The sequence below is a fragment of the Kogia breviceps genome, chromosome 16 (genome assembly GCF_026419965.1).
Source record: "Kogia breviceps isolate mKogBre1 chromosome 16, mKogBre1 haplotype 1, whole genome shotgun sequence".
Classification (NCBI taxonomy): Eukaryota; Metazoa; Chordata; class Mammalia; order Artiodactyla; family Physeteridae; genus Kogia; species Kogia breviceps.
In genome coordinates, this window is record NC_081325.1 from 21,495,313 (window position 1) to 21,515,245 (window position 19,933).

The 19,933-nt window shown below is 36.2% G+C and overlaps 2 protein-coding genes across 14 annotated transcripts in view; both read left to right on the forward strand.

Moving 5' to 3' along the window:
• Positions 1–9,705, forward strand: part of CPB2 (carboxypeptidase B2) — a 35,127-nt gene extending 25,422 nt beyond the window's left edge. Inside the window, exons 8-10 of the mRNA XM_059041871.2 lie at positions 1,976–2,178; positions 4,895–4,982; positions 8,924–9,705. Of these exons, the coding sequence (XP_058897854.2) occupies positions 1,976–2,178; positions 4,895–4,982; positions 8,924–9,108 (476 nt within the window). The 3' untranslated portion in view covers positions 9,109–9,705. The remainder of the gene's footprint in view (positions 1–1,975; positions 2,179–4,894; positions 4,983–8,923) is intronic.
• A 157-nt stretch (positions 9,706–9,862) lies between these two features.
• ZC3H13 (zinc finger CCCH-type containing 13) overlaps positions 9,863–19,933 on the forward strand; it is an 86,003-nt gene continuing 75,932 nt past the window's right edge. For 9 of the 13 annotated variants that reach the window (XM_067016263.1, XM_067016267.1, XM_067016268.1 and 6 more), the window contains exons 1-4: positions 9,863–10,225; positions 16,264–16,389; positions 16,721–16,830; positions 19,477–19,588. In XM_067016263.1, coding sequence (XP_066872364.1) covers positions 16,273–16,389; positions 16,721–16,830; positions 19,477–19,588 — 339 coding nt within the window. In that variant the 5' untranslated portion in view covers positions 9,863–10,225; positions 16,264–16,272. Of the gene's footprint in view, positions 10,226–13,510; positions 13,684–16,263; positions 16,390–16,720; positions 16,831–19,476; positions 19,589–19,933 lie in introns of those variants that run through there. The other 4 variants (XM_067016264.1, XM_059041848.2, XM_067016275.1 and 1 more) reach the window with 3 other exon arrangements.

Here is a 19,933-nt window from a genome sequence, read left to right on the forward strand (position 1 = left end):
CACTGGCCTTCTCGGTGTCCCAATCCATGTGACGATAATGATGATGATAGTGCTGATAAACAAGTTACTAAACACTCAGTATATGCCAGCACTGGGAAAAGCATTTTATAATTTATCCATTTAGTAGATAAGGAAATTAAGGTATAGATAGGTTTAAAAAATCAAGATTGACTTGCCTCCTAGGGCATGCCCCATAATTCTACTCTCTCTCAACCATTCTAGAAGATTGATTGAAATGCAAGTGAGTGGGGCTTCCCTGGTGGCGCAGTGGTTGAGAGTCCGCCTGCCGATGCAGGGGACGCGGGTTCGTGCCCCGGTCCGGGAAGATCCCACATGCCGCGGAGCGGCTGGGCCCGTGAGCCATGGCCGCTGAGCCTGCGCGTCCGGAACCTGTGCTCCGCAATGGGAGAGGCCACAACAGTGAGGCCCGCATACCACAAAAAAAAAAAAAAAAAAAAAAGAAATGCAAGTGAGTGATAAAAAGCTTAAATGCCAAAATAGAAGACTAGAACTTTTAAAAATTACTGTTGAGTCTTAACGATTAGCAGTGCCTCACTGGCATTTTTAAAAATAAAATAAAACAGAAATATATTTGAAACGAAAATTTCCAACATGTTAAGAGTTGACGGTGCCAGATGCTCATCTTGTGCCACAAGTGGTTTTTGAAATGTAAAATACCCATTGAGTGAAAAGAATTTGTCTTGCTTGGTTGCCTTGGGAAGCCAGAGAGCATATGGGTATTCAGATTTCCTGCTGGGCCACAAAAGTTCTGTTGATATTACATAGAATGGGAATTCCAAACAGTCCTTATAATGGGAGTCTTAAAGTAGTGTCCAATTTAAGACCTCATCTTTCATTACCGTTATTCATTCCTATAATGGACTAATTTAGATTACATCAACTTTTGACTCATAGGTTAAAAAAAATTACCCAAGCCATATAGTCATTAAATGGCAAAGACAAGATTGAAATCAAGTGATGGGGTGATTAACAATATGATACATAGCCTCTTATTGGAAAGAATGGTTACCACCAATGGTGCCCAATTTGAGTCTCCTAAAATAAGAGCATTTACTTCACAGGTTTGCCATAAAGATTAAATGAGATGTCACCTGTAAGTCTTAGCAGAGTTCCTGACATATAGCTTGTGTTCTTTGGATGTCAGCTAGTGATGTTACTGTTGTTAACTTCTTTGTTTTCAAGAGAGCAGCTTGACTGAAACTAGAATCTGCATCTTGATTTCAAGTTATCAGTGGAGGGGTTCCGAATGGCAAAAGACAAGTGAGGGACCCAAATTGGGGCTAATATATCGTTTCCAGGAGGGAAGAATCTTTCTGGGTCAGAGGTGGCTCCCTGGGGCTCTACGGCTGTGAATTAGGTACAGAGGAGAGAAGTGATGGGAGTCAGGCGACCATCCGAAGTGACGTTTTGTATAATTTCTCAAAGGAATGAACACATATTAGTCTAGCACCAAATATCGCCATTCCGTTCTACTTACTAAACCACTTTAGCAAGTTAGAAGTAGCACTGAAGGCAGACTTACATATTCTGAGTTCTCAAATGAGACTTTAATGGGCTGTATTAATCAGTGATTTTTAAGCTACACGTATCAGAAAAACCAAACTTACAATGATGAAAGAAAATGGGGTTTATTTTTCTCTTGTAACCACAAGTTTGGAGGCAGAGCTGGCATTTCTGGGATTCTCTGAGCCACTTTCTCGAGGCTGCAAGATGGCTGCCCTCAGGCAGCAACTGTTGGATGGCTTGCTATGAGAGCATGTAAATATTTGAATTCAAAATAAACATAAACAACATTTAGGGGACATTAGAAATATGTTCTTTACAGAGCTCCAGTGAATCCATTTATCTAAAAATGTTACACCCTATATATTAGGAGAATACATAGTCAGGGAGATCACAAATTACAATAGGTTGCGTATCTACTTATGATTCCACTCCATCAATTTCACTACAGGGGAAGGTGCCTCGAGTTTCTCGTGCTCGGAAACCTACTGTGGACTTTACCCTGAGTCAGAACCAGAAGTGAAGGCAGTGGCTGATTTCTTGAGAAGAAATATCAACCACATTAAAGCTTACGTCACCATGCATTCATACTCCCAGAAGATAGTGTTTCCGTATTCCTATAGCAGAAGCAAAAGCAAAGACCACGAGGAACTAGTAAGTGCTGCTTAATTAATTTTCTCATTAGCATTTCAGAAGTAAAATAATACATATTTCAAGAATCAAAAACTGTGGGGAAAAAGGTTCTGTAAAGGACAGAGGGGGATAGATGCTTTATATCTTGATCGAACATTTCTGAGAGTCACCCTAGGTCAGGGTTCATTGAGAGATTGTAAAGAACTGAGCCTTATTCTGAGGACTTGAACTTGCGTCTAGCAGAGGGGCTTTCTAGGAAAATGTCAGACAAGCTCTTGGAACCTCAGGAGGGAATCAGTCTACCTTGACCTGATCTACATATGAAGCCATATGAACAAGGACAAGGACAAGACTTTCTGAAATTATTGGTCTGTTTGTAGGTGCCAGCTTTCTACAACAGCCCACCACAGGTCAAGTCTTAGCACAATACTTATCGATTTGATACTAGCATTGGGAATTGAGCTTCCTCACTTGCAGGGGTTTGGTCCTGTTAAAAGCAACTCCAATTTCAGCACTGAGGCAAGACCCCCCTCCTTTCGTGGAATGCAGTGGATGATACAGTGAGTTCAAAGAGGACTCGCACAGTCTGCTACCCCCTCATCACTTTTTGGTCCCAGATATTCTATGCTTGGGTTAGTGGCAAAGGATGCAAGGGTTCTTGATGGATTGTGGCTAGGTTTGGACAAATCCTCATCCCAGATGCTCTCTAGACAATGGAAGTGCTATGGCCACAGTCCACTTCTTGCCCAAGGTCTGATCTTTATGTAGTGGTTTGTTTCTCATTGACTTGTTTTGCTCTGGTTCTCTTAACAGAATAAACTATAGCCACATTAGGGGCTAGCAATTCCTGATGACAAATATAAAGTGATTTGCAGTTGCTAAGAATAACTCATTTAGAACAGAAACAGCCTTGATACTTAGGATTCCTTTTTCCTCTCAAGGGAAAACTTTTAAGTAAAGCTCCTTTATTGGTGTTATCTTTGAGGAAGTGAGAGGCTATTCATCATGATCTGGAAATAGACTTAGTGTGATTTTGAATTGTTTGGGGGTTACTATCATCACAAGTGTCTGTTGAGAGATATTATGTGTAAAATACTGTGTTGATGGACATTGAAAGAAGCATCAGGTAGGACCCTGCCCTTTAAGAGAACATGATATGGTTAGGGAGCTCAGCCATTAGCAACTGTTACAGATAGCTGTACCCTAAGGTATAGTAACTACTAAGTAAGTGACACAGATGGTACAACTCACTTCTGACGGGGATAGCTAGGGGTGACCTCATTAATTCATTCGGAAGGAAACAGATAAGTGAGGGGATAAAGTCCCTGACCCAAGGGCTTATAATCTATTAAGGTGTGACATACCGTAAAGAAAAAGGAATGATAAAGTAAGTGCCAGTGAAGTGAAGGAACAGGCACAATTTCAGCCAGATACTGAAAGATAGGATTTCTGTAAGTGGACCCGGAGGGGAAGACTTTCTAAGCTGAGGCCAAGGTTCTCCCCACAGGAAGTAACGTTCAGGGGAATGTAGGGGCGATAAAAGGAAGGTGATCCCTCAGAAGGTAGATGAGGTCAGCCCGTGAAGAAGAGGTCACCTAGTCTGAATGTCAGAATAAATTTACATTTTATTCTGTAGATGAGGGGGGTCCATTAAAACTTTTGTTTTGAGCAGGGGAATAGCACAACATCATATCCACTGATATTCCTCAGGTCCTTCAAGGGAGGGACAGTGAATACCATGATGGCAGTGCCAAGTTCAGAAAAGATCTGCATAAGCTGGAATCAAAAACAGTGGAACAGGGGACTTAGTTACTATCCTGCTGCACACCAGGGATATAAACTTTTTAATTTGATGAGTCTTTGGGAGGTAGTAGACATTTTACACAAAAAGGAAATAGAGTTTGCGAGAAGGATGAGGAGGGAATCATACATCGCTGACATATGTGTGTTGTTTAGAGCAGCTGGGTTTAAAGTTTGGTGAAAATTGTGTCTAGTTGTTTGCCTTTGAAATATAGTTATACTTTGTTTTACAGTATAACTTTGTTACATATACTTTGTTTTACAAAATAAATGAATTCCTAAAAAAGGCATATGAGAATTCGTTTTTCTTCAACTGAAATAAAATTTCAATATATTGGAAGAGTCTGTGTTTAAAGCCACCCAACTGTGATTTCCGTAAAGAGAAAAACATTTTTCAAAGTTAATTTATCTCTTGGATAAATGCAGATTTTTCATATATACAATTCTCCCCACACCCCGGCTCTACTGAGATATAATTGACTTATAGCATTGTGTAAGTACAAGGTGTACAATGTGACGATTTGATATACATATATATTGTGAAATGATTACCACAATAAAGTTAATTAACACGTTCGTCACCGCACATAATTTGTTTGTTCTTTTGTGGTGAGAACGCTTAAGATCTACTCTCTTAGCAACTTTCAAGTATATAATACAGTATTGTTAACTATAGTCACCAGGCTGTATTTCAGATCCTCAGAACTTACTCATCTTATAAGTGGAAGTTTGTATCCTTTGACCAGCATCTCCACGTTCTCCTCCCTCCGTCACCTCCAGCCCCTGGCAACAACCCTTCTCCTCTCTATTTCTTCATATATACAGTTTGATTGAATAAATATGTGATTGGGTTTTTGTTGTTTTTTTTTAAGAAACTTCTACCTGTCTTGTTTTAAAGCTGTACATTAACTGAAATTCCATATCCTATTGATTTCAGTCTCTAGTGGCCAGTGAAGCAGTCCATGCTATTGAGAATACTAATAAAAATACCAGATATACACATGGCAGTGGTTCCGAAAGTTTATGTAAGTATTTCTTCTTAAGATCTTAGGGGACTGTGAGGTACTAAAGAAATTTGTGTTTGGTTTTTCTGTGTGGATTTAATTTTTCTAAGTGGAATCTTTAAACATGGTCCCATGTAAAACAATTGGATTATAACAGTTAGAATTGGAAGCATAATAGCTAGGACAGTACTGAACAAGGCTATATTAATACATAAATATACTAAAAAGAAACCAAAATGATACTTAAGAAATTATGCTCAGTGCTATAGAGTAGGGATTATAGAATTGGTATCACACTAGTTGAGTGAAGTAGAAAAAGTCATAAAGGGTCAAAAGAATGTTTAAGATGCCCAGGGCCACCACGTAAGGTTGTGCAGGTTGAACACGACAAATCGAGGAATACCATTTACATTAGATGCTTTTTAGTGGCTGGCAACCTGTGTCCAAGAGTATAGCTCATGGCACACTACAGTTGAATGTCCTTTGTTTGTATCACACTGATGGGAACATGTGTGTGGCAAGCTCTTAACAAATATTTTAAATTAATTTCTGCTGGGAGATATTTATTGAGGGACTCCTTTGTATCCACAGTGGGATAACAGACAATTTTGCTCTTTTTGAAACTGGAGCGGGAGATGGGAGAAGAGAAACAGAAAATAAGCATGTGACAAGGTGTCAGCAAACTATAACCCATAGGCCAAATCCAGCCCATCGCTTGTTTTTGGATAGCCTGTAAGCTAAGAATGGTTTTTCCATTTCTTAAATGGTTGAAGAAAACCAAAAGAATAAGATTTTGTGACATGCGGAAATTACATAAAATTCAAATTTCAGTGTCCACAAATAAAGCTTTATTCAAACACAGCCACATTCGTTCATTTGCATATTGTCTATATAGCTTTCAGGACAGTGGAGCTGAGTAGTTCTGACATAGACTGTGTGGCCTTCAAAGCCTAAAATATTAATTATCTGGTCCTTTACAGAAAAAGTTCGCCAATCTCCGATGTAAACAATTAAACAGTAAAATATAGTGTAATCCCATTGATAAGTGAACAACATAATATAAGCATATAGGTTTGAAAATGACTGCCTGAGAGAGAGGCAACTTAGCTCAGGTGGCCTGGGAAGGTCTTTCTTGGTAGGTGACATGTCTGGGAGACCTACCCAGTAAGTGGCTGCCAGACAAGGTGTGGGAAAAAACCAGGGAGAGGAAATAGCATGTGAAAAGGCTTTGAGATACATGTTCCAAGTCCCAGAGTTTCCTTTAACAGGTATGATTTACAGGGGGATAAAAACACATTCATATTAATAATCACATCCATATCATTTTCAATAAATTACTTGAGCACCAAAGGCTCTATTAGTAGAAAGTCCAGAATCTTCCTCTTCCTCCTCAATCATCCCAAATTATCTCAGGACAAACTGAGGCCAGATTGCTCCACATGGTATCTCTGTCTCTTGCTGTCACTGGTCTATCGCTGCCTTTGCCGTCCCAGGTCCTTGCTCTGGGTCACAACTTGCTTTCATAATTCAGAGCTTTCTTGGTTCCCATCCTCTCTCTCCTATCGTTCCCCAAAGCATGACCATGCTGCCTCAGGGCTGGAGGCGCTTCTAGAGCAACTTACTGTTTTGACGAAATCATTCCATCTCCAGGCATGCATTCGTTCAATACAAATCTGTGTGTGTGTGTGTGTGTGTGTGTGTGTGTGTGTGTGTGTATGTGCGTATGTGTACGTAAGTACAAAAAAATCTGGAAGAATAAATGCCAAATATTAATAATAGCTATCAGAAATATTTTCTAATGAATAACAACTAACCCACTGTTGGTGGATATTTTTCAGTACTTCCGTATAAACAGTGCTTCAGTAAACACCTTTGTCATTGATTCAAGTATAGGTATTGGAAGGAGGAAAAATGATCACTTTGCATATGATTGTCAACCTGGAAAACACAAAAATATTAGTAACAAAGAATTGAGTAAGGTGGCTGACTTTGAACTAAATATATACGAATCTATAACTTACTTATATACCAAAAACAATCAGGAAGAAAGTAAAATGGAAAAAGATACTACTGCCCCTCCATATACATGTATACACATGCAGATGTGTACATATAGATACATACATACATATATATAGATTCATTGTTAAATGTATATATGTGTGCACACAAATCCATATGATCTCTATGAAAAACCTAGAAAACTTTACTGGTGTACATAAATGAAGACAAATAAAAGGAGAAACCCACTATGTTTTTGAGTGGAAAAGCAATACAAAAAAAAAGTGCCATTCGAAAGTAGTTTGTATATTTAATGCAGTCCCAATGAACACTTAAATGACTTTGAACTTCATTTGAAAGAATACATTTGGTAGAAGAGCTTGTAAAATTCTGAAAAATAAGATTAATAAGAGAGAATTTGCTCCAACCAAGTATTAAAACACATTATAAACCTGTCCTAGTTGCAGGGGGTTTTTTGTTTGTTTTAATTATACTAATTATAAAGACACAAAGAAGCAATTATGGATAAACAAGAAGGTTCATTGTAAAGGAACTGAGCCTGGAAGTGACATCAATGGAAGGGAATCGTGAGTACAGAACAACACTCAGATATATAAGATCTAGTTTCTCATAATGGAGGCATTTCAAACAGTTAAGAATGTTAGATTGTTCAATTAATAGGGTTGGAAAAACTGGTGAGTTACTTAGAAAAAAATTGTAATTAGATTACTCACATGTCTTTCTCCAAAATAAATTCCAGATACATAAAATATTTTAATATAAAAACACTGCCGTAAACCAAGTTGAAGGCTAAATTACCAAATAAGAACAAAAAATTCTCCACATATTACACAGGGCTAATAACACTAATGCTGCTTTTATGAGTAATCTATAAAATGAATCAAGAAGAAAAATGAGTAAAGACAATTGATAAAAATATAAAGATGGTCAATAAATATACCAAAAAATGTTCAACTCACTGATAATCAAACATAAAGACAATTTGATATTATTTTTCACCCACAAAATTGCCAGAAATGTGTAATTCACATGGATGGTATGGGAATGGAGCATGGCCATATTCATACCCTGCTAATGGAGGTATAAATTAGTTCAATTCTTTTGAAGGCTATTTGGCAACATGCAGCACAACTGTGAAAAGTACATACCCTTAGACTAGCAAATCTGTTTCCGGGAGAACACATTCTAAAGAAACAAAGAAGCAATTATGTATACACAAGGATGTTCATTGTAAAGTTGTTTATATTAGAAAAAATTAAAGCTCTCCAAATAAATAATTATTAAAATTAATTACACCCAGCTTTACAAAGCAATGCTATGAGATCATTAAAAATGATAATGTAGGGCTTCCCTGGTGGCACAGTGGTCAAGAATCCACCTGCCAATGCAGGGGTCATGGGTTCGAGCCCTGGTCCAGGAAGATTCCACATGCCACGGATCAACTAAGCCCGTACACCACAACTACTGAGACCATGTGCCACAACTACTGAAGCCCGCGTGCCTAGAGCCCATGCTCCGCAACAAGAGAAGCCACGAAGACTCAATGCAGCCAAAAATTAAAGAAAAAAATTATAAGGTAGATTTGAACTCATTAATACATAAAGCTGGCCAGGATAGATTATGTTTAGGAATGTTCCTAAATAGCTTGTATAGAATGATCTTATTTATGTAGGAAAAAAATTACGTTAAAGTATGCACTGAAAAAGAAAGCACTAGAATATAAATGGTGACCAACACTCCTTGGTAGGGTTATATGGGTAATTTTTATTTTCTTCCTTAACCTGCTTTCCTTCAATCTCTATTTTCTTCCACAAACTTAGATTATTTAATAATCAGAAAAAAAGCAAAGCTATTTTCATTTTTAGGAAAAAAAATCCCATCTTGTCAGTTAACTTGAAACATCTGTATTTCAAAAAGTAATTTCTTTTTTCTTTTTGTAGATCTAGCTCCTGGAGGTTCGGATGACTGGATCCATGACTTGGGCATCAAATATTCGTTTACAATTGAACTTCGAGATACAGGCAGATACGGATTCTTGCTGCCAGAGAGTTACATCAAACCCACTTGTACAGAAGCTTTCGCTGCTGTCTCTAAAATAGCTTGGCATGTCATCAGGAATGTTTAATGCCCTTGAGTTTTTCACTCTGTTCCCATATTTTAATTTACTGATTCCAGCCAAACCAAATCTTTGTACCAGTTTCTTTTTAAGTTTTATCAGTTTTCATAAAAGGTTTTCCTATTCCTTGGTTTTGTCAAAGAACAAAATAAATGCTACCTTAAAATTAAGGCAGACAAGGGTTCACATTTCTTTTTCCTTTTTTTTTTTTTTTGAGAGGCTAGGTACTGATTTTTTTCTTTGATTCGCGACATTTGACTAGACATCTCAAACAACTGTAATAACTACTTTCATGCAGAGCATTGCATCCTGAACAAGAAAAGGAAAGGCTGTCACAAGTACATTAAAGATTTCTGCTCCAAATTTACAGTTAAGTTTCTGCTAACGCCTTTAAAAACACACCCGTGCATTCCGTTTGCTCCACTGTAATAGACGATGGCCGAGAAAGCAGAGGCGTGTGAAAAACAGGACAAATACCGCCTGTCACTCCAGTTAAGCAGCTCAGTAAAAACGAGCGAATGAATGCAGTTACCTTCGACAACAAACGTGGCATTTTTGCATATTCACAACAGCTGTCTATTGTAATAAATTATGTAATAAAAGGAGAAAACGCTTTCTCCCGGTTTCTTCTCCAGGGCTTGCTCGTTAGGCACAGGTTTTTTGATTTCGACCGCACGCCTAGGAGGCGACGTTACGCCCAGGGGGCGTGTCCACAAAGGGGCGGTGCATGCGCGCTGACGACAAATCTGGCAGCCGGATGCTGCCTCTGTCTACAGAGGAACAGAGCAAACTCTTGACTTCCGGCGGCATTTTGAGGCGATCCTCCTGCCGGCCTGATAGTGTTTTCCTTGTCTTTTCTTACTCTCCAGTCTCTCTTCGTTCCTTTTTTCCCCACGTCCCAGGCTCGCTTGACCCTGGCGAAGCGGCGGGCGGGTTCCGCTCCCCAGCCATCCCGGAGCCCCTCGGTAGCCGAGGACCGGTTCCCGGGAGCCGCGCGCGCACCTCCTTCTCGCTGTCGTCTTCCCGGGGCCAGGCGCGGGGACAGAGAGTCGCCTCCCCCGCTCCTTGGAGCGGCGGCGGCGGTGCCGCCTCCGGACTGCGTTTGCGAAAGGAGCTCGGCGAGGAGGTAAATTTCAACTCCGTGAATTGGCGTGGGTACCGAGGGAAAGGCGTTGGGTGGGCCCGGGATGGGGAGGCCCCGCTTGTCCTCCATCCCTGCTTGGGTCACGCCGGAATTTTGAGCTCTCTTTGAGCATCCCACCCTTAATTCTGCAATAAATCCCTGTGCTCCTGATTCTGGCGAGTTTGCCTAAGGGAGCAAGTGGATTCAGACGGGAGGCTTTGCTGGGTCACTACCATTTGATGTGAGCCTGGGAACTCTTGCGCGGTATTCGCATTGGTATGAGATGGAAGGGTGCCGGGATATGGTCTTAGATTGAGAAGCTCCCTCTTTACAAATTCCAGACCCGTTAGGGAAAGGTATCTTACTTTTGGTTATATTTGGTCTCGGTTATTTACCGGCAGTGATTACAACGCAGGTGTTCGGAGTTGAGGAGTGCTACTTTACCTTCACAGTCCCTAGGTAGTTACTTTTGGCAACTATCAGAAACCCGGAAAGGTGGAATGAAAGGAGAGGCTCTGATGTTTGGCATTGTCTCTTTCTAGATAGCTTGAAATAATTTATGTGACTGGAACATTATTCAGAGTCGATATCACGTGAATGATATCGGTAGGATCTTGTTTGTGGAGCGTAGTGCGAGCCATTCGGTTATATTCCGAGGTTTTCAGATAATTTGAACTACTTTGAAAATTATGGGCGTACGCAGCCTCTTCAGGTTTTTGATTTTTTTGAAGAAATAATTTAAAAGTTTGGAAAAATCTTCACACCTCAAGTTTTCAAAGTTTTGCCAAAAATACTGTTGCAGTAAATCCAAATGCTTATGCAGTACAATCCATGCGTATGTATGTGGTGCCGGTTATCGGAGTCTGGTTCTGCAGTGTTTGAAATTACTGACTTTAGAACCAAAGCGACAATGTTTTGGACAGTTTTGTGGACATATCTCTGGATTTTCGAATAATTTAGAATTTAATGAAATATTTCGATTATAACATGACAATTTCAAGAAGACTAAGAATGTAGGTGCAGGTATGTGCCAATTTGTGTCTGTACAAATAGTTGTATTGTGAAACTAAGACTTTTACTGTGGGGATTTGCGAGGATCTAGTTTTTTCAGGTGCATGCCTCTTAACGCGGCTTTCTAACTATCGGTGATTGGAAATGAACATTGATTGCATATTTTAAGATATGCAAATTTATCTAATTTTCATATTGTAAATTAAAACTAAAATCCCACAGGTGGATGCTATTTTACTTTCTGTACAAGTTATCAAACATTTAATAAGTTATCGGTGTTAATTTGTATTGTAATATGCACTGACATTTACATATAGAAAGCAGTTGTTTAACGTTTATTTATAGAATTGATTTTCAGTAAATTTTAGTCTTTCCTACCTCCCCCAAACCCCACTCTGCTTTTCATATAGAGTTGAGTTGGAGCTTTTTCAGCAGATATTTAGTAGCAGTTGAAATGTTAACTGGTGTTTGTATATATAAAATGTCTTCTATTATTTTTTTTGGTCGTTTTGTATGTTTCAATTCTGTTTACTTCACTTTATAGTAGTTGCCAGCGTGGGATATTCCCCCTGCATAGTCTTTTTAACAAAATGTATTTTCTGCACAATGCTGCAATATTGCCTTCCTCATACCTGTGTAGTCAGTTTAGTGCTGACGATTCTGTTCTGAATTCAGTTTGAAATTGTTTTAGTCTATCTACATATAGCAGTCGGCAATATTGTTCAAGAAAGTTCTTTTTTTCTTAAAATAAATTATGTTAAGAAAACATTCTTTCACACTATGCAACAAATAAACTTAACTGTTTTTCTTTCAAAACTAAGAAATAGGGCTTCCCTGGTGGCGCAGTGGTTGAGAGTCCGCCTGCCGATGCAGGGGACACGGGTTCGTGCCCCGGTCTGGGAAGATCCCACATGCCGCGAAGCGAGTAGGCCTATGAGCCATGGCCGCTGAGCCTGCGCGTCCGGAGCTATGAAGAGGCCTTATTTTTAATTTTTAATTTTAGAATGCCAGTGGATAGAGATTTATTCTTCTACCAGTTAGTACCAGTAATTATGTAGCTTTAATTGCTTAGTTATTTGACAGTTTCCTAATATTATGGTGCTACTTATCCAGATTAAAGTGTTTCATGCTTTCATTTATGCTACCATTTCATTTATGCTAACTCAAAAAGACGTAATTGTGGATTGCAGTGAGAATACTAGAACTAATATGTTTTATTGACAAGATTTTAGTAATCGGGATTCAGAAATAATTTAAAAAGAGGCCCCTGTGTTTCTCCCTTCTCAGTCATATTTATAGCATGAAGCTATGAGTACATTGTGATATTTGTAAGTTTCCGGGGGAAGGAGGACATTTCCCATTTATTAAGACTTTTTGTTGTGTCTTAATACATTTAAACTTTGTGTCCCATGTTTTTCATTTTCTTTATGCCGCGCAGCTTGTGGGATCTTAGTTCCTCTGATCAGTGATCGCACCTGGGCCCTTGGCAGTGAGAGCTCAGAGTCTTAACCACTGGACCGCCTGGGAATTCCCTTCATTTTCTTTTTCAGTTGAAAAAATAGTAAAACTTCTGATATTTATTTACTCTACAAATGGAGAGGAGAAATAGGAGAATAACTCAACAGACTTTTACCACTGTCACTCTGGCTTTGCTAATAATGCTCGTGTTTGGGAAAGACATGATAATGTGAGTGGGAGTGTGATGGTTACTTAAAACTAAAGAATAAATTGAAAACTGAGGGAAAGCCTTCAGAGTCTCTGAGATAGGGAAGACTTTAATATATACATTTTTTCTTATTGTTTCTAATTTTTCTCATGTATTTTGAAGCATTTACTTCGAAGCCTGTTCAGATATAAATTGAAAATGTTTTCCTCCTCTCAGTCAAATCTTTATTTTATTCTTTTGTGGTTTATCTTTCTCTTTGGGCCCAAATTTTTAGAGTGAAAATTCTAATCATCATATTAGATGGTAACATAGTTTTAAATTAATTAATATATATGAGCAAATGTTTTTCTGGTGTACTGTAGGTTATGTGTATATATTTAGAAAAATGGGATTTAAAATATTGTATTTGCAAGCATAAGGCATTTTATCTGTGCAAAAATCATAAATGTTTCATAATAATATTTAGATAATTTGTTGACTACTGATAGAAGTTCCTAGATAGATGATCAGAAGAATTTCTGTTTCTGTCAATTAGAAAAGTTCAATTTCTACTTTTTCTTTTTTTGCCTCAGGTTTTTTTTTTTCTTTCTTCTTCTTTCTTTCCTGTCTAGGAACTCCCTGTAACCTAGACCTGGTCCTCAAACTCAGTGTCATTTTAGGCCAAGGTCTGACACTGTTGGACTCTCTAAGAAAAGAGGAGAATACGTCTTTACTTCATTGCTGTTCTTCCCTAAGTTGGAAGACTCAACAGTAGCAGAAGTAAAACTCCTGGGATAATCACTATGTAGGTGAATCTTGTAGTTCTTGATGTCACCTGTAAAAGCTACTTTGTCTCTGTTGGAAGGAACTTTTTTAGTGTCAAGAATACAAGTAAAGGGATAAGATTGGATCATTAGTACTCACTTGATTGTCTGTCCCAGTCCAAACCCTTTGAAGTCTTCAAAGCTTATGGTAGGGATCTAGGATGGGAGAGAAGCTGTGAGACCATGCTTTCCAGCAGTAGGTCAGAGGAGGAGAGAAGTGCTGATCAACAGTGCTGAGCAACAGGTTATAGGTGGGGAAGAGAAACAGTAGAGTTAATTATACCTGGAGCCCTCAGAAAGACAAGAAAAGAGATAATATATGACCAGTGTTTCAAGTATAATAATAAATAGCTTGTTGCCCCAATTGTGCAAAACACTACTGTTGATTTTTTTTTGGAGGAGGGAGGGTGTGTTGGGAGTAGGGTCATGTTGGGGATAGAGATTTGGGAGGCAGACCATTTCCACTGATAGTGGAAGGAAAAATGTAAGCTTAGGGTTACTTGTCTTGATGCAGTGTGGTGGGATGGTGTGCCTGTTTCCCAAGTTGTAGATAACTAATAACTAATAAGAAACTTTTAGAACACATTCATTTTTAAGTTTAGTAATAAATGTTTTTAAAATTGTATTAATGAATGAGGATTTCAGTGTACACCTGTATGTTTTTATAGTAACACATGAGACTTTAAAAATTTGTTTTTGTTCTAACTTTTTCCATACATTTTGTTACATGTTTACTTCTTATCAAATCTTAGTTATAAATTATAAAAAAGTGTTTTTCTCAGTTAATCAAAGCTCTACATTTTCTATATTTTTCTCAGCTCCACTTATCGCTTATCTTGGTTTTTATTTATGTTCAGTAAGTCAAATGTACATGTGGAATTTACCAACTTTTCCTTTATAAATTTACATTTGGGCTGAGAATGAGCTCATGAAAAGTTAAATCAAAGATTATCTTACAATACTCTAGTGTGGAGGGTGGACCTCATAGTTCCTTACTTGACGAACAGTTGATACATAAGTGATTTTATGTTGCACAAATTCTTGTTCACTTATGTGACACTCTGTCATTTTTAAAAATTTGTAATTACTTTAAAGTTACTTTTTTTGAATCACTAAAAATTGATTGTAATCATAATTAATGATTACATTGTATATTAGAAAATGAGAATATACATTTTTCCAATTTAAGACTACCATATTGTATCATATCATATTTTCCTTTTGGTTCATTACCTGTTAATTTGTCAAATGTCCATGTTCTTTGGACCTTTTCAAAGTGTGACTTGACAAGAAGTATCTAACTGGACCAAACATTGTAATTTTTTTTTTTAAAGTTTTGACTCTGTACTACCATGATTTAATTTCCTTTTAAATGATAGGACCTTAGTTTGAAACCACATGAAAGAGCATTTGTGAACTTTATAGAGACCCGTTCCTTACCAAATGGAACTTTTACTTCTTTAGTTGACATCATTCATTCTAGTAACTTTTGACTACTAACAAAATTTCAACTCATATTTAGTGTATAAAGTGTGATACGGTTGAGTTCCTTTTTCTTTCTCTTAGGCAGTTCCTACCCACTTCCCACAGTAGTGTACTCTCTAGATTATTCTAGGTCTAGAATTTAACATTGTTTTCTAACATATGTCATAGTGCTGTTATCTGATATTTTCATTTCTAGTTGAATCACCTGATTGTATATTTTAGTTTCTAATGTTTTATTTACTTTTGTAAAATATTTTTATAATTCATCTTTCTTTTCTTGTTAATAATAATGGTAAATAGCCTGTTTATTTCTTTTAGCACCTTTGACTTTTATGTCAATTCAATGCAGTATAGATTATCAAAACACCTTCGCTTTTTCTAGTTCTACAGCCTGTCATATTTTGGAAGAAGGTCATTTATCAACATTGAGGGTTTGGGGGTTTTTTTGTTTTTTTGTATTATTGCAAAATAAATTTCCTGATTATGCTGTTCTTCTTTGGCTTCTTCTGTAAGACAAAGAAAATATTTAAATAGTATTTTTCTCCCAAGCTGATTTTTGGGACATAGCTCATGTTATCACTTAAACTGTGTAAAACATAATTTCTACTCTGACTAAAATTCTTACCTGATTTTATTTTAGGCAAAGCTTTCTTTAACCGTTAACTAGTTGATGGAGAATGATAGCACAACTTTCTTTAAAAGACAGTTATTAAATTTTGAAACAACTTTTATGAGGAACTTAGAAACAAAACATTTTATAGTGTGTTTTCTGAAATTGAATGTACTATGGAAACCTAACTGTGTGAGTAGAATCTTACTCACTCTGTAGAAGAGGTAAAATTCTAGCCAAAAGATTCAAAATTGTTCTAAATTCACTAATAAGGTATGTCTTAGAAGATAGTTTCTGTTTATCTCTGTTTACTTGTGACCTCTCCTATGGCTTTTTTCTTCTGAGAAAAATCCCCTGTAATTTTGCAGTGTTATTTTATCTACCATTTTATCTACTTGTAAGTTATTGGCTCAGTTATTTAAAACTGAAGAATTTTACAGTTTGCCTCTCTCTTTTTTGGTTAAAGTAGTACAAAATGTCAAAAATTAGAAGGAAGGTCACAGTGGAAAATACCAAGACCATATCTGATAGCACATCCCGAAGACCCAGTGTATTTGAGAGGCTTGGACCCAGCACTGGCAGTACAGCAGAGGTGAGTTGTCACTAGTACAGTCACAGGGGTTCTCTTGAATTCCTGTTCTTCAACTTCTTATTTATATCACAAAAGTGAATAGGTTGTTGTATTGTAGGAATATTGGTTTAGTAAATTTTTTTAAATGTGTTTCATAAATAAGGAGTGAGATGGGCATTAGGGTTTATGGGCTTTTTTTTTTTTTTGATGTTTTTATTATTTGGGGAGTAATATATCTCAGGTTAGTTGGAATTTTGATAGCATTTATTTAAATTTTGTCCCACTAGCATCTTTTTTTCTAGAAATAAATATGACTAAATATGAAATTTACATAGTAATATCTGTCTCTTAGACACAGTGCCGTAACTGGCTGAAGACTGGCAACTGCCTCTATGGAAACACATGTAGATTCGTACATGGCCCTTCACCCCGTGGTAAAGGTTATAGCAGCAATTATAGAAGGTAAATTGAGAACTTTGAATTGTTCATATACTATTAGAAGATGGCTTTTGTAATTTATCTAGTATAAAAATCTGAAATACTACCATATGTTTGGTCAGATTTTCTATTTTGGTGGTAGTCCTGTCAATAGCAAAGATCGACAGGATCTTTTTAGTTGTTAATTTCAAGATTAATAAAGATGTTTGCTTTAAAATTAATTAGCTCAAAAATTTGTTTTTGTAGTATATGTATGGCTTACTTTCATGCCCTGCCCCCCAATTATGTATTAAAGTGCTGTTGAAGATGGCAGAATTTCATGGATTTGCTTTTAGTGAGGAGAGACTACTTTCAACTCTTAAAATAGTAAAATTTAAATAAGTATAATTTTAGCTTTTTAAGATGTTCTAAATTCAAATCTTAATTACAAAAGATAATCTAATGCAAGCTCTGTAGGTTAAAATGCATTTGCCAAATATCTTATCACAATATATTGAGGTAAATGAGAGTTTGTATTTATATGTGGATAAATGTACTACCTATTTAGAGTATCATTTTTCCTTTAATAAAGGCAAGGCTAAATTAGACTTTCCTAATAAAAATCTTTTATTTTTCTTTTGGCTCCCTCATGATGATTTTGTTATGGTGTTTAAAGATGTAACATACATAAAGATTGTCACAAAAGCAGTTTAAGCTTGATTGGTAAACAACTGATTTACCTAGTCCTAAAATTGAATGTGCTGATTGCTTTGGCTTCAGCAACCGAACATTAGCATTTGGAGATTTCCTTTTTAGTTAGGTGAATTTTTGTATATGTGTGTAGATTTTGAAGTTTAACAGAACTTAAAATTCAAAACCTTAACATTAGCTGACTTTCTGTTCACTTAAATGTTGTACATTTTTAGGTTACTTGTGATGCTGAGTACTCTGTTTTATTTGTATTTAGATTGTCATCTCTCCCTTCTGTCAGTGTGGGAAAGTTAGTCTTTATAAGCTTAATACCTGTATAAACAAACACATACCTGGAGAAACTGTTTCAATAATTTTAATGTTCTGCTTATATTATTACTGTACTTTTAATACATGCTTTACTTCATCTGTGACATTAACATACTCAAAATTTTTATACAAGAGATGGTTGTGAGGAAAATGGGCAGAGAAATTTGTCTAAAATGGAAAAACGTAGTGTCATTACTAGATTTAGAATAAAGGATTTTTTGTTATAATTTTGCTACTTTGTGCATTTTTTCCCCAATAACTTCCTTTGTATTTGTGTATTTTCCCTTTTTTTTTGTAAGGAAGAGAAATATAGTTGATAATGTGATTCAGAGATGGAAAGAAAAGTAATATATTTCAGAAATGCTTACTTAGTCACAAATCATTTAAGTCACTGAGCATTCACTGTATGTAGAGCATTCTGTGAGGTACCGTTTAGGATAGAAACAAGTTTATAATAAACTGTCTTATTATATAAAGGAAACTAGGGTACATAAAATTTACATGTGTATCATAATTATAATTTAAAGCATTTAAGTGCTGGTTCTTAATAAGAAGTTCCATTTATCAGTTCAGCGTTAACTGTTAAAACATTTAATATAGATCTATAAAATGTGCATGTAAATGTTAATGAGATCCTTTAAAGTGAATTGACTGAAGTTATTTTTTCACTAATCATGTGATTTGTATTAATGATTGATAAAGGACTCGATTTGATTGAACAGCTATTATTTGAAATAAATGTTAATATTTTTGTAATTTGTTTATATCTTTTAAAAAGATTATACACATTTTTTTTTTGGTGACTAAAGAGGCACATATCATTCCTTAACAGCTATTGCCCTCTTTTAATGGTGTTCTAGGAATAGTCTATAAAGGCAGTGTGTTTTCTACTTCTGCTTTATTTTTCTCACTTAGTGATGGTGTGAAAATAATTGAACAGCCATTTATCAAATTGCTAGTATAAATTATGAAGCTTTACCAGTGTTAAATATAAATATGTATATTTTTCCTTAATTAAAAACAAGAGTATAAAAGCAGAGTATAAACTCACTGTTGAAAATCTTGCTTTGAATTTTTCAACTACTTTCTCTTCTGAAATAATTTCAAATTTAAGAAGAATTGTAAGAATAACATTAAAAATTCCTGTATTTGCTTTCATTCTTGAGATGCGTAAAATATTTTCACAGTTGTTGATGTTGCATCCAACCATATATGTGTATAGATGATAATACTGTTGTTTCTAGATTAATTTTGCAGTGCAGTGGTTTAAAACTTTACCTTCCTACTTTTTGCTTTCCAATATAACTAATATATTTATGTGATTCATAGGAAAACAAATTAAGCTATTAATTACAAATTCCTTTCTCTCAGCTCACCTATAGTTTCTTATTAATATCACCAGTACCTGCCACCCCATGGAGTTTTAGTGTATGCATTTTGATTGGTATTGGGAGAAAACTTGTAAGTGATGCTTATATTTTTTATATATTAATATATATGTTGAAATTTATTAATTGTTTTTCTGAATGTTAGGAGCCATGGGTAGTAGAAAAACTATATTGAGATTTGTGAGGTTATTTCTGTAAATATATTCTTCTAAAATGTTATATAAATATAGATTTTTGTTGTTTTGTTTTGTTTTTTGTTTTGTTTTTGTTTTTTGGTTCAAAGGTCACCAGAAAGACCTACAGGGGATCTTAGAGAAAGAATGAAGAACAAGCGCCAAGAAGTGGACACTGAGTCCCAGAAACGAAATACAGAGGAGTCATCCTCACCTGTTAGGGTAGGAATGAATTTCCCAAAACAAAGTTAAATTTCAGTAGTGACTTATTATTTATGTTCTATTTTAAATATTATCTTGTGTGCTAAATATGTGGTAAATGTGTAATATTGCATTACAGTGTTCTATATGGATAATGTAATTTAGAGGGAAAAAGTCCTCTGGAAAAACTCATAATTCTTACCATTTTAGTTCTTGGTGGTAGTTAAAATGAAGGGACTTGGTTGGCAGAGCTCAAGCTGAACTTCATAGGGTTTCTGTGCCATGGTGGACATCATGAGTATTTAAATGTATTCTTAAGTTTTCAGAATTCAGCCAGCCATGATTTCCTGCCTGCTTCCAAGAAGG